Consider the following 12,642-nt stretch of genomic DNA (forward strand, 5'->3'; position numbering starts at 1 on the left):
CTGCAGACACAGTTGGGGAGACAGCCTGGGAGCTGCCCTTTTTTTGGGGTGATCCAACACCTAGGCCGGTGGGACAGCTTGGGAACTGCACAGCTGGTTATGGGGGCTGGGGTCCAGGGTTTGTTGTGAGCCTGGATTCAGGGGGCCGTGCCCTAGGAAGCCTGGTGGGCAGGAGGAGGCCCTGCGGTTTCTCGGCCCTGTGCCCTGTGGCCTCTGGCACTCTCAAATCCTGCTGTGAGAGTGGCCCCAGGCCCCAGAAAGCCCCATTCTCCAGCTGCCTCTGAACAGGGGTCCTGTCCTCCCTGGGCGAGTTCTGGGAGGAGAGGCAGAGCGCTCAGCATCCAATGGCTTGGGTTCGAATCCCCATCCCCCGCTTCCGGGCACTGGGCCTGGGCAGGGTGCTGGGCTTGGTCAGGGCGGAGCAGGCCTGGGAGAAGCAGAATTCTGAGCAGGCCCCAGGGCGAGGGCCGGTGATGCTTTGCCATTCAGACCATAATGTGCTTTCTAGCAAACCAGATGTGAGCAGAGCTGGTGTGGGTGTGGGACACGGAAGGGCTGGGAGTGGGGTGGGAATGGAGAAATGCCAGAGCCCAGGCATGGTCCCTCAGTCCTTGGTGTCAAAGGGCACAGAGGTGGCCACCTTGAAATTCACAGGACCGGTGCAGGAGCTAACAGCCCTCTGTGTGGCCTCAGACGGCAGAGCAGGGCAGCAGCGGCCGCTGGGCAGGGGGAGCGTGCTGGTAAGGTGACCCAACCCCTGCGTGCGGTGTAAATGCTGCCCTGTGCTGGGCCTGACACCCAGGCTGCAAGTGGTTTCATGGTTTGCTAGGGAGAAGCCGAGTCTGCAGAGGTGGCCCTGGGGAGGCAGCAGGGAGCATCCTCCTGGGGATGTAGCTGGCCTTGCTCTGGAGCCGGAGAGCCCTGCTCTGACCACCGTATTGGGGGGCAGGAGCAGTGGAAGGTAGGGGTTAAAACTGAGATTGTGTATGAGAGGCAGCCGTGGGACCCAGGCAGCTTTCATGACCTCACGGGGTAGAAGGCAGGAAGTGCCGGCTACTTGGCTCTGCCCAGGGAGCAGGGAACAGGAAGTCCCCAGTGGGGAGGAAGCTGGGGCAGCCACAGGCCTCATGCAGCAGGAGTGAGCTGTGGGCCCAGCGTGCCGGGCAGCCAGAGGCATCAGGCCTCACATGTCTGGGAGATGCCGACTGCCTGGGCTGGCGGGCCCTGAGCCACATGGCCTCCCTGGGCCCCAGGACACTGGCACCCAGCAGGTCACCAGGAAGGAGGAGGGCCATGTGTTGGGTCAGCGCCATCAGGTCAGTCGGGTGGCCCCAGGACTGAGGACTCGGGGGGGTGGCACTGGCCTAGCACCTGAAGAACCAGTACAGGGGCCCCACGTGGGAGCCACAGCCTTCCTTGGGGCTGGCCAGGGGGGCCCACAGGACTTGACCCTGGGCCTGCAAGAGGCAGCAGGCTCTGAGGAGAGGGGCCTCTGTCTGGCTTGAGAGGTCCTGGAGCTGGACAGGCACAGGGGTGCCTGGGGAGGGCATGTGATGCTAGAACGCCCCTGCCCCGTCATGTGTGGCCAACAGGGAGGCAGGGGCAGCCTGCTGGGGTGGGGCCCAGGTCCGGCCATCCCCCGATAAGCCTGCAGGTGGCCTTAGTGTTTGGGTCCTGAGCACACACACGTTGTGTGTGTGAGTGTGTGTTTCTGTGTGTGGGGTACGGAGAGAGCGGCACAAGGTCCCCGTCGCTCGCCTGGGGCGTGCCATGCTCTGAAACCCGCAGGGATGGGGCTGCCAGACTGGGGCTGTGCTCACGGAGCCCAGGCTGTGCACCCTGCCCCTGGCCCGTAGCGCTCACTGGCGTAGCTAGTTACTGGGTCTTTACGGGAAAGTTTTGGTTTTGATTATAACAGAAATATTCTGGGAAGAGGAAGGAAAGAAGGGAAACTGAAAGGGAAGAGCTGGCAGCTGCGGTGAGGCAGGGCCGCCCCGTCTGTACACCCCACGCTCACACCGGCCACCCACTGTGCTCCAGCTGGGCCTGTGGCCGTGCCGGGCACGGGGTGGTGCATGAGCCACCATTTACTGGCTGTGTGACTTTGGCCAAGTTTCTTTGCCAGTGACCTGGGGAGGAGGACTCTGGCTTGAACTTCAAGGTGTTGCATGACGGTGCGGGGCGATCTCTGAGAATCACAGAGCTTGGCACACAGGGAGGGCCCAGAGGCCTCTCCCACAGGAGGGGCTTCTATACCCACGTCTGTAAAACAGGAGTGAAGTATTGAGCTCAGGCGGACCCGATGCGATTTAGTGAGCTGTGCGGTAGAACTTGGCACCGGGCCTTGGCAGGCCTGGGAGTGGAGGGGATGATTCTTACCTGTGCACAGGTTACAGGACCGAGGCCCGCACGTGACGGCTCTCGTCGGTCGGTGAGGCTGTGTGTGTGTGAATGAGTGCTTGCATATGCATGAGTGTGCATGAGTGTGTATGAATGTGTACATTCGTATACGTGCGGTGAGTGTACACACGTGAGTGCGTGAGTGTGTATGAGAACATGAGCGAGGGCATGTCGGAGAATGAGTGCAATAATGATATGGATGGTGTGAGTGATAAGTGTACATGCCTGAGTGTGACAGCGCGCACAGGTGAGCGTGTGCATAAGTTCAATGTAGGGCACGTTGGGAGCCAGATGTGGGGCCGAGGGCCCGACAGGGTCGTGGGGTGAGCCTTATGCTGTGCTGAGGCGCAGGATCCGAGAAATAAAGAGACAGGACACAGAAGTACAAGAAAAACGCAGCTGGGTGCAGGGGGCCACACCACCTATGAGCGGAGTTGGGTGAGGCTGGCGAGGCCCCGAGTGTCCAGAAGCATGAGTATTTATTGTGTACAGGTTAGGGGGCAGGGCAGTGAGTGAAATCATCTTTAAGGATACTGATAGGGTCGTGAGCAATAAAACATGGGGTCCACCCCCATTAGGTCACCTAGGCCAGGAGATGGACAGCGCGCAGCAAGGGGCCCGTTCCCATGAAAGCAAGGGCCGTGTGCAGTAAGGGGTCCACCCCCATTAGGTCACCGAGGCTTGAAGGTGGGCTGTGCGAAGTGAAGAGGGTGCAGTGTGCGATACTTCTATCTATGGGAAAACTACTTCTAAGAAGATTTTTTTTTTTTTTTTTTTTTTTTTTTGAGACGGAGTTTCGCTCTTGTTACCCAGGCTGGAGTGCAATGGCGAGATCTCGGCTCACCGCAACCTCCGCCTCCTGGGTTCAGGCAATTCTCCTGCCTCAGCCTCCTGAGTAGCTGGGATTACAGGCACGTGCCACCATGCCCAGCTAATTTTTTTTTGCATTTTTAGTAGAGACGGGGTTTCACTATGTTGACCAGGATGGTCTCGATCTCTTGACCTTGTGATCTGCCCGCCTTGGCCTTCCAAAGTGCTGGGATTACAGGCTTGAGCCACCATGCCCGGCCTTCTAAGAAGATTTATAGGAGGATGCTTTAAGTCACACAGCAGTGACAGAGCTGTCAGGGTTACCGCCACCTTCTAGCGGCTCCAATGGGTTCTATGGGAAGATGCTTTTCAAGCAGTACAGTAACAAGAGCTGATAAAGTTCACAGTCACCAAGGTGGATTGCTGTTCTGAGGGCAGCCTTCCACAAGAACTGGAGCAAGGTCCTACAGCTCCTTTATCAGGAGGAGTGGCTCTCGCCCCAAGCCTGCCATACAGTGGGTATCTTTACGACACTGAACGCTGCCACCTGGGCCATGGATTCTTGTCCTGGTGTAACTGTTTTTCCCTTAATTCATGCTCTGCAGTGTGTCTGCTCTAGGCATTCCTCCGATTATAAGCTGCTTATTTCTTAATTCATGCTCTGTACTGTGTCCGCTCTAGGCATTCCTCCGATTATGAACTAAGATATAATTATAGGTATATATGTAGGGAAATATTCATCAGGCACTGATACTATCAACTATTAATGATTATATATAGAGGATTATATAAAGGGATTCTTCCAGTCTTATTTCTATAAACTAATATATGATTATGTAAAGGATTATATAAAAGGAAATAGCTGAGTAGTAACACTATAAAGTGAGAGATTCCTCAAGCCCTAACTGTGCCAGGGTTCTGCTTAGCTCTCATTCCTCCATGCCTATATGGAGGGTTACCCACAGTGCACAGGGTGACTGACCTGGTTTCTTCTCCCTTTGGGCTGGGTCCCCAGCCCCACCTTGCCCTCTGGGTCCCACAGATGGGACCAACCTGGTCACCACTAACAGTAAGTTCTTGACCCTGTGCTGGCTCCCTCGCCACAGCCAGGATGAGCCTGCAGGAGCCCAGCCTTCCTCCCCACCCTGCTCTCATTCAGGGGTTCACACCCGTGGGCATGTGTAACCTTCCACACGTGAGCCATGCAGCTCATGTGCACGTCCTGTGTGAGTGTGAGTGCACCAGATGTGACATGAACTGGATGTGCAGAGACACAGCGCACATGAGGGCCTGCGCAGGCCATGACCACACATGCCTCGGGGCTCATGGGGCCCCAGGGTGGTGGGAGCCACAGGGCCTGTGTTAAGTGGAACCCGATGAGCTGTCTCTGTAGGACAGAGCGCTTTTCACCTGCCTGCTCTGCCCCCCATCCCAGCAGCCTCAGGCCTTGGGGTCACCTGAACCAATTGCAACTTTGAGAGAAGGCAGGGAAAGGAGCACAGACACAGAGACCTGGAGAGTGTATCCCGGGTGCCCCGCCTTCCCTAATGTGCACACGTGTCTGTGCACACACACGTACATGCTCAAATGTGCACGCACACATGTGCACACACGCAGAGATCACATATTTTCTGAATGGCCCAGCAGCCACCACCAGCCCATGTGTCTCCAGAGCCTGCCCCAGAGAGCAGCTGCAGGGGTGTCGGAGGACCCTGAGGTGTGCACTCCCCTGTACCCACTTTACACTGGAGGAGGTGGGAGCTCAGTGGAAGAAGGACCGGTGAGGATGTGAACTCCGTCTTCAGCACTTTCCTTCACAGCTCCTGCCCATCTTAACTCTGCTGACATGGCAGCAGCGTGGTGACAGGTCCCTACTAGGGCGTCTGCCTCTACAGAGGAAGAGACTGAGGCACCCCGAGAGCTGGCAGGAGTCCCCTGGAATCAACAAATGGAATTTAACCATCAGGTCCCTGGGAGAGGGGCTGGGCACTGAGAGGCACAGGCAGGGAGGCCTGGCCAGCTAGGAGTATGGGTGCCCCTTGCGGATGGCCCTTGGCTTTCGTGAGCATAGGTGGAACTGGAGTCTTCGAGCTGGGCTGAAATTTCCCAAGAGCTACATGGTCACCTCGGCCTCCATGGCCCATCATCACCCTCAGCCTCAGCCGACACTGCCCCTTTCTGCTCTCAGCCTGGCCTGGCACAGGGCTCCTGGGCAGGTGCCACCCCCTGGCACGGAGCAGGGCCAGGTAGGGCAGAGGATAGTAGGGTGGCAGGGGTGGGCTTCCCCTTGGATGGCCCCTTGTCTGGAGAGGGGCTGTGGGTGTCAGCGTCCATCCCTGAAGCGAGGAACCCCCAGGGGAGGTGAGGGTGCTGCATGACCTGTCCTTGTCATGACCTGCCCTCCTGCCCAGGGTCAGTTGATAACCACCTAAGAGCCTCATCCTGCCCACAGTGGGACAGCGGCCAGGCAGGAACCAGCCCCTCACAGGCCTGCCCCTGCCTGGCCACTGAGCTGGACACATGTAGGACACTTCTGTCCCCGGAACTCTTCCTGCTGAGCCTTGCCCAGGTGTGGAGCCAGGACAAAGTGGGGGGGGCTCCATCTGTCCTCACAGCGGCTCCTCCCACTTCAACACACAGGCCAGGTCTTCTTATAGCTTTCAGGTGGCGGGGGAGCAGTGGGGAGTGATGCCCCAGGGTAGGGGCTGTTTCAGCTTCCTGTGCCTTCCAGGCAACTCACTCTCTATCACCCACAAGGTGAACATTCCATCCCTCTTTTGGAACTCTCTGGGTTGGGTCTGAGCTGGTGAAGCTGGGAGACAATGACCACCTAGTGCGGTCAGTGTTAGGGGCAGAGAAGGCTATGCTAGGCCCAAAGGAGGGACACAGGACTTCCAAGAGGTGATGGAAGAATGCCTGGAAGAGGGAATTCGTGAACTACCTCTTCCTGTTATTTTTGGATTGTTGCTCATATACAGAAATAGCATTGATACAGCCGGGCACAGTGGCTCACACCTGTAATCCTAGCACTCTGGGAGGCTGAGGTGGGTGGATCACCTGAGGTCAGGAGTTCAAGACCAGCCTGGCCATCATGGTGAAACCCCATCTTTTTTTAAAAAAAAAAAAAAGAAAAGAAAAAAAAGAAATAGCATTGATTTTTGTATGTTGATCTCGTATCCTACCACCTTGCTGCTCATTCTAATAATTTTTTTTTTTTTTTTTTTTTTTAGACGGAGTTTCACTCTTGTTACCCAGGTTGGAGTGCAATGGCGCGATCTCAGCTCACTGCAACCTCCGCCTCCTGGGTTCAGGCAATTCTCCTGCCTCAGCCTCCTGAGTAGCTGGGATTACAGGCACACGCCACCATACCCAGCTAATTTTTTGTATTTTTAGTAGAGACGGGGTTTCACCATGTTGACCAGGTTGGTCTCAATCTCTTGACCTCGTGATCCACCCGCCTGGAAGTGGGCTCCTTGGAATTTTCTATATGTAAAATAATCAGTGAATAATTGTACTTCTTTCTTTCCTTTTTGGATACCTTTTATTTCTTTTTATTGTCTAACTACTCGGGTCAGGATCTGCAGTACTATGCTGAGCAGAGGTAGAGCAGGCATCCTTTCCTTCTTCCTGTTCTTGGGGGGAAAACTTTCAGTCTTTTACCAGGAGGTCTGTTAGCTGTGGGTTTTTCATAGATCCCTTTATCAGATTGAGGAAGTTCCTCTCTATTCCTGGTTCGTTGCCTGTTTCTCTTATCATGAAGGAGTGTTGAATTTTGTCAAATGCTTTTTCTTCAACTATTAAGATCATGTGGTTTTTGTCCTTTATTCTATTGATATGGTAGGTTATATTAATTGGTTTGAATATTAAACCATCCTTGCATTGCTGGGATAAATCCCACTTGGTGTAGAATCTGTTTTATGTTTTGCAGGATTCAGTTTGCTGGTATTTGGTTGAGAATGTTTATGTATATATCCACAAGGGATATTGGTCTGTAGTTTTCTTGTGATGTCTTTGGTTTGGGTATGAGGCCGGCCTCATAGAATGAGTTCTACCCTCTTCTACTTTCTGGAAGTTTGTGAAGGATCCGTGTTCTTTTGAGTCAACTCCTGAGGGCTGGATTAGTTCAGTTTCAACTTTAGGCTGGGGCAATAGCATAGCCTGCAAGTGGGTGTTTTGTAGATTTAGGTAACTGGAGCCACAGGATCTGCTGGCACAGGACCACAGAAGGTAGAGAGCAGGAGTGGCAGAATCAGGAAGGGCCAGGTTGGCATGAGGAGGCCCGAGAGGTTTAGCACTGAGAAGTGATGGGAGTGATGTGCATGTTGATTCTGTGCTGGGTGGAGGGGGCTGGAGGCCAAGGAGGCCTGAGGAGAGGAAGTGGAGGGGGCTCTAAGAGGCAACTGAGAGGGGCCAGGCTGGGTGGCTGGAAGGAGAAGGCAGCCTTGCGGCAGGCCAGACAAGGGCACTGGGAACAGAGGCACCAAGGCGGGACAGACCCTCGAAGCCTGGGTGCAGTGGGAAGAAGCCCAGAGAGTGGCCCTGAGGCTGGGCCCTGAAACCAGGGGTGGGTGCCCACGGTGGACAGCTGGGTGAAGTCAGGCCCAGGCTGCTAGAGCCGCACTGCACCTGACCCATCTTGGTGGCAGCCTGTGTGCAGGTGGAAGATGGAGGAGGCGGGACGCCTGGGAAGCCAGCAAGGGCCTCTGTTGGCCTTTGGCCAGCCCCAGGGGACTCTCTTGGGCGAGGCGCCTGCCTATGGGCAAGCAGGTGGGAGCTGCCGAGGACCAGACCCCTGGCTCCTGAGAGAATCTCTGGCTGGAGGCCTGTGGAGTCCCCCGGGAAAGTGGAGAAAACGCGGGCGGGGTACGTGCCGGATCCCTTGCGCCGCTGCCGCCCGCCTTGCAGGTGCAGCGCCACAGAGGCCACTTTCCCGCGGGATGGGTCCTGGGCGGGGCCTCGGAGCCGAGGCTCCGCGCCTGCCTTGGATTTCCAACCACGGTGTCTGCTCGCAGCTGCTGGGGGAGTGGAGCGGGCGGCCTCCCTTGCTCGATGCAAAGTCTTTTGGATTCCTTCTTGCACCGACAGACGTGGGCCGCCTGTCTCCAGCGGCCACCACCCTCCGTGCAGCGTGGGGAAACTGAGGCCCGCAGGGGGCGGCCGCGCAGGGTGACGCGGCAGGGGCGGGGCCGGGAGGGGCGGGCCCGGGATCCTCACCTGCCCGCCCCGTCCCCGCCGAGAGGGGAGGAGCCGGCGGCTGCTGGGCCCGAGCGGGCGGGCGCGGCGGGCATGGCGGGGTCGCGGCCGCGGAGCTGGGGCCGGCGGGAGGCGGCCGCCTGGGACGAGGCGGCGGCGGCCGGGGGCCGCGGCCCGGGGCTGTGCCGGTGCGCGCAGGGGAGACGGGCGCGGGCAGCCCCAGGGAAGCCGGCCGTGCCCGCCGCGTGGACGCCGTGAGTACCGAGTCCCGGCCCCTGATACCCGGGACCCGTGCCGCGAGCCTCGGGGTCCGGACCCCGCACCGCGAGCCCCCGGATCCCGGCAGCGAGCCCCGGGCGCTGCTCGCGCGCCCAAGCGCTTCCTGAGGGAACAAAGGCGGGCGTGGGCCGCCCCGGCGGGCGGGTGGGGGGCTCCGGCCGGCCCGGGGCTTGCGGGTCTGCGGGCAGCTCCCCGCGGGCGGCTGGGCACGTGGCTCCCTCCCTCCTTCATTCTCACTACGGGGCTCCCTCTGGCTGGGCGAGGTGGGGCGGGCGCCGGGGTGTGGCGGCACCTTTGTTCCGAACGTAGGCCTGTGGTTGGGGTCCCCGAGGCAGGGACCCGTCTCTGACCCCTCCCCACCCGGAGGGCCTGGCTTTGGGTGTAGAGGGAGCTGCTAGGGTCCAAAGGCCAGCAGACTGCCTGAGGCCTTGGAGACGTCCCTTCTGCACTTTGGTTGGAGGGGGCTGGTTTGCTAAAAGCAGAGAGTGCTTTTCTTTTCTTCTTTTCTGTTCTTTTTCTGTTCTTTTTCTTGAGACCGAGTCTCAGGCTGCAGTGCAGTGGTGCCATCTCGGCTCACTGCAACCTCCGTCTCCCAGGTTCAAGTGATTCTCCTGCCTCAGCCTCCTCTGTAGCTGGGATTACAGGCGCGAGCCACCGCACCCGGCTAATTTTTAAATTTTTTTAGTAGAGACGGGTTTTGTCCAGGCTGGTCTCGAACTCTTTTTTTTTTTTTTTTTTTTTTTTTTTTTTGAGACGGAGTTTCGCTCTTGTTACCCAGGCTGGAGTGCAATGGCGCGATCTCGGCTCACCGCAACCTCCGCCTCCTGGGTTCAGGCAATTCTCCTGCCTCAGCCTCCTGAGTAGCTGGGATTACAGGCACGTGCCACCACGCCCAGCTAATTTTTTGTATTTTTAGTAGAGACGGGGTTTCACCATGTTGACCAGGATGGTCTCGATCTCTCGACCTCGTGATCCACCAGCCTCGGCCTCCCAAAGTGCTGAGATTACAGGCTTGAGCCACCGCGCCCGGTCATGTCTCGAACTCTTGACCTCAGGTGATCCGCCCGCCTCAGCCTCTCAAAGTGCTGGGATTACAGGCATGAGCCGCAGTGCCTGGTCATACTTTTCTTTTTATTTATTTCGTTAAAAAAAATTTTTTTTAAGCTCCAGCTTTGTTGCCCAGGCTGGAGAACAGTGGCCAACCATAGCTTACTGCCTGCTGGAATTCCTGGTCAATCGATCCTCCTGCATTACCTCCTCCAGGGACTATGGGTGTGCACCACCAAGCCCAGCTAATTTTTTTTTTTTTTTTTTTTAGCGATGGTGGTCTCTATATGTTGCCCAGGCTGGTCTTGAACGCCTGAGCTCAAGTGATCTGCCTGCCTTGGCCTCCCAAAGTGCTGGGATTGCAGGCGTGAGCCACCACATTGGCCTTATTTTATTTATTTATAGAGACAATGTCTTGCTTTGTTGTTCAGGCTGGAGTCCAGAGGTATGGTCATAGCCCACTGCAGCCTCAAACTCCTGGGCTCAAGTGATCCTCCTGCCTCAGCCTCCTAGAGCAGCCGAGACTGTAGATGTGCGCCACTGTGCCTAATTAAAAACATTTTATTTGGGTAGAGATGGGGTCTTGCTATGCTGCCCAGGCTTAGTTTTCTTTATGTGTCTTTTTGGGGGGTTGGAGCTGTCATTGGAACCAGTCCCAGCCCCACTGGGCATCTGGGTCTCACCTTAGCTGCTCCACTAAGGGCTTAACAGGACACTGGCCACATGCCTGCTCCCATCTAACTCCACTGGGGCCCCAGGAGGCACCCTGCCTGGGATGGAGTAAGGACAGGCACAGACCAAACAGCACAACGTGGGGGGTGCTGTTCATTGGGACCAGAGGTGAGGAAGACGCTGGATTTAAGCTGGCAATGAGGGTGCCTAGCCAGAAGAGGGGACTCAGTCTGGGTCTTGATGGATGAGTAGAAGTTCTCTGCATGGGAAGGGGTGGAGGTCATTTCAGGCAGAGGAGGAAACATGAATCAGCATGGAGGATTTCAAGGAGAGCAGCTGGAGCATGAGTAAGGGGGGCTGGAGTAGGGGACAAGGCATGACGTTGGGTCCCGTGGGCCTGGGTCAGCCCCAAGGCAGTCACTGGTCCTCCACTGACTGTGCACTGTGTAGCCCGCAGAGGGAAGGGGAGTGATACCCCGCACTGGTGGGGCTGGTAGCAGCCCACCCTCCCAGTGGTGGTTACGGCCACTGCTGGCAACAGTGTGCTATGTGCCCGGCTGGGTGGTGTCTTCCAGCAACTGAGGCTTGGAATCTCCCAGAAAGTCACACCAGGACGGGAGCCCGGGTCGTTTGGCCTGGGAACTGAGGGCTCTTGGCTGCTCACTTACCTTCTTTCTGTCTAGGCCCCTTAGAGGCTCACCTGGCACTGGGACTTGGAGTAGTTATGGCCTGAGGTCTGACTTACGTGGGCGGGCGGTTTTCTGAGTTCGTTTGTCTCACCCAGCTCCCACGGGGCCTTGCGCTCAGTGGGTGTGTGAGAATGCGCCAGTGGAGGTAAAGGGTTAACGCGCAGCACTCAGGAGCCTGGGGTCAGGTGTGTGGCCTCGTGGACCAGGGGCTGACTGAGTGGATCTGGTGGCTCTGTCTCTTCCTGGGGTCCTACCCAGAAGCCCAAGGCCTTCAGAAAAGGGGTCTCCTTGCCTGTCACGGCCTTACCTTCCGTGCTGCCTCCTGGATCTTGGCAGTGTCCCCTGAGCGCCCGGCTCAACCGTCTCCTGCCCGACCGTAGCTGAGCCGCATGCCTTTGTTCTTGATTGCAGCTTCATGGCGGCTGAGGAGATGCACTGGCCTGTCCCTATGAAGGCCATTGGTGCCCAGAACCTGCTAACTATGCCTGGGGGCGTGGCCAAGGCTGGCTACCTGCACAAGAAGGGCGGTACCCAGCTGCAGCTGCTCAAATGTGAGTGACTGGGGTGGCAGGGAGCACAGCGGGAGGATATGGGGGCAGGGCTGGCCATGCCAGCAAGCATCCTCCCTGACCCTCTGCTTCCTCACATGGTGGGCCCTCTGGATTTTCCCATCCCTCTCTGGTGGCTGGCACCCCTGGAGGTCCTGAGGATGGCCTTCCTAGCCCCCAGGACTGTAGCAGGGTCCAGGGGAGTGCACCTGGCGAGTGCTGGCCAGCTGGCAAGGGGAGCCGCAGACCGCAGACTGCAGCCAGGGCGCAGCGACCACAGGTGGCTGGGTAGGTCTGGCCTCTGGTGCTGCCCTCACTGAATCTGTGAGCGTTCAGTGAGTTAGTTCGTCACTTGGCCCACAGTGAACCTATGTGCCATGTCCTGGCTGGGTGCTGGACCTCTGGAGCTGCACAATCCCAGGCTCTGGCCACCAGGACAGCTGGCTGGGAGGAAGAAGGAGCCCTTAGGCTTGGGAGATGCCCAGATGCTGAGACACTGAAGGCCAGAGCATCAGGGCCTGAGCACAGGTGTTCTCTGCCAGGGACTCCCTGGCCCTGGGCTGGCTGGTTGAGATGCCCAGGCTGGACTGTCGGTTTCTGTGCAGGCACTGTTTGAGCTGCTCTCTCCTTGGAGGAGCTGTAACTGGCTTGCCCCCAGCCTGGGAGGAGCTGCTCAGGGCTGGGCCAGTGGAGTTGGGGTGATTTCACTGTGACTTTCCACCTGGGGGTGGCCCCACATCAGTGGATCTCACTGGCAGACTCTCTGGGCTCCCGAGCCTCCCTCTTTATTTTAGGTTTTCGAGACAGGGTCTTGCTCTGTTGCCTAGGCTGGAGTGTAGTGGCATGATCGTGGGTCACTGCAGCTTCAGCCTCCCAGGCTCAGATGATCCTCTCAGCTGGAACTACAAGCATGCCACTGTACCTTGTTAGTTTTCTTTTAAGTTTTTTGTAGAGATGGAGTTTCATTATGTTGCCCAGTCTGGCCTAGAGCTCATGAGCTCACA

The 12,642-nt window shown here is 57.5% G+C and overlaps 1 protein-coding gene across 4 annotated transcripts in view; it reads left to right on the forward strand.

Moving 5' to 3' along the window:
• The window catches only part of SH3BP2 (SH3 domain binding protein 2), a 42,773-nt gene that overhangs the window by 17,938 nt on the left and 12,193 nt on the right, over nt 1-12,642 (forward strand). Inside the window, exons 1-2 of one of the 4 annotated variants that reach the window (XM_003934628.4) lie at nt 593-1,316; nt 11,502-11,641. In XM_003934628.4, coding sequence (XP_003934677.2) covers nt 1,234-1,316; nt 11,502-11,641 — 223 coding nt within the window. In that variant the 5' untranslated portion in view covers nt 593-1,233. Of the gene's footprint in view, nt 1-592; nt 1,317-8,462; nt 8,658-11,501; nt 11,642-12,642 lie in introns of those variants that run through there. The other 3 variants (XM_039468336.2, XM_039468337.2, XM_074395799.1) reach the window with 3 other exon arrangements.

The sequence above is a fragment of the Saimiri boliviensis genome, chromosome 3, assembly GCF_048565385.1.
Source record: "Saimiri boliviensis isolate mSaiBol1 chromosome 3, mSaiBol1.pri, whole genome shotgun sequence".
In the NCBI taxonomy this organism is placed as follows: Eukaryota; Metazoa; Chordata; class Mammalia; order Primates; family Cebidae; genus Saimiri; species Saimiri boliviensis.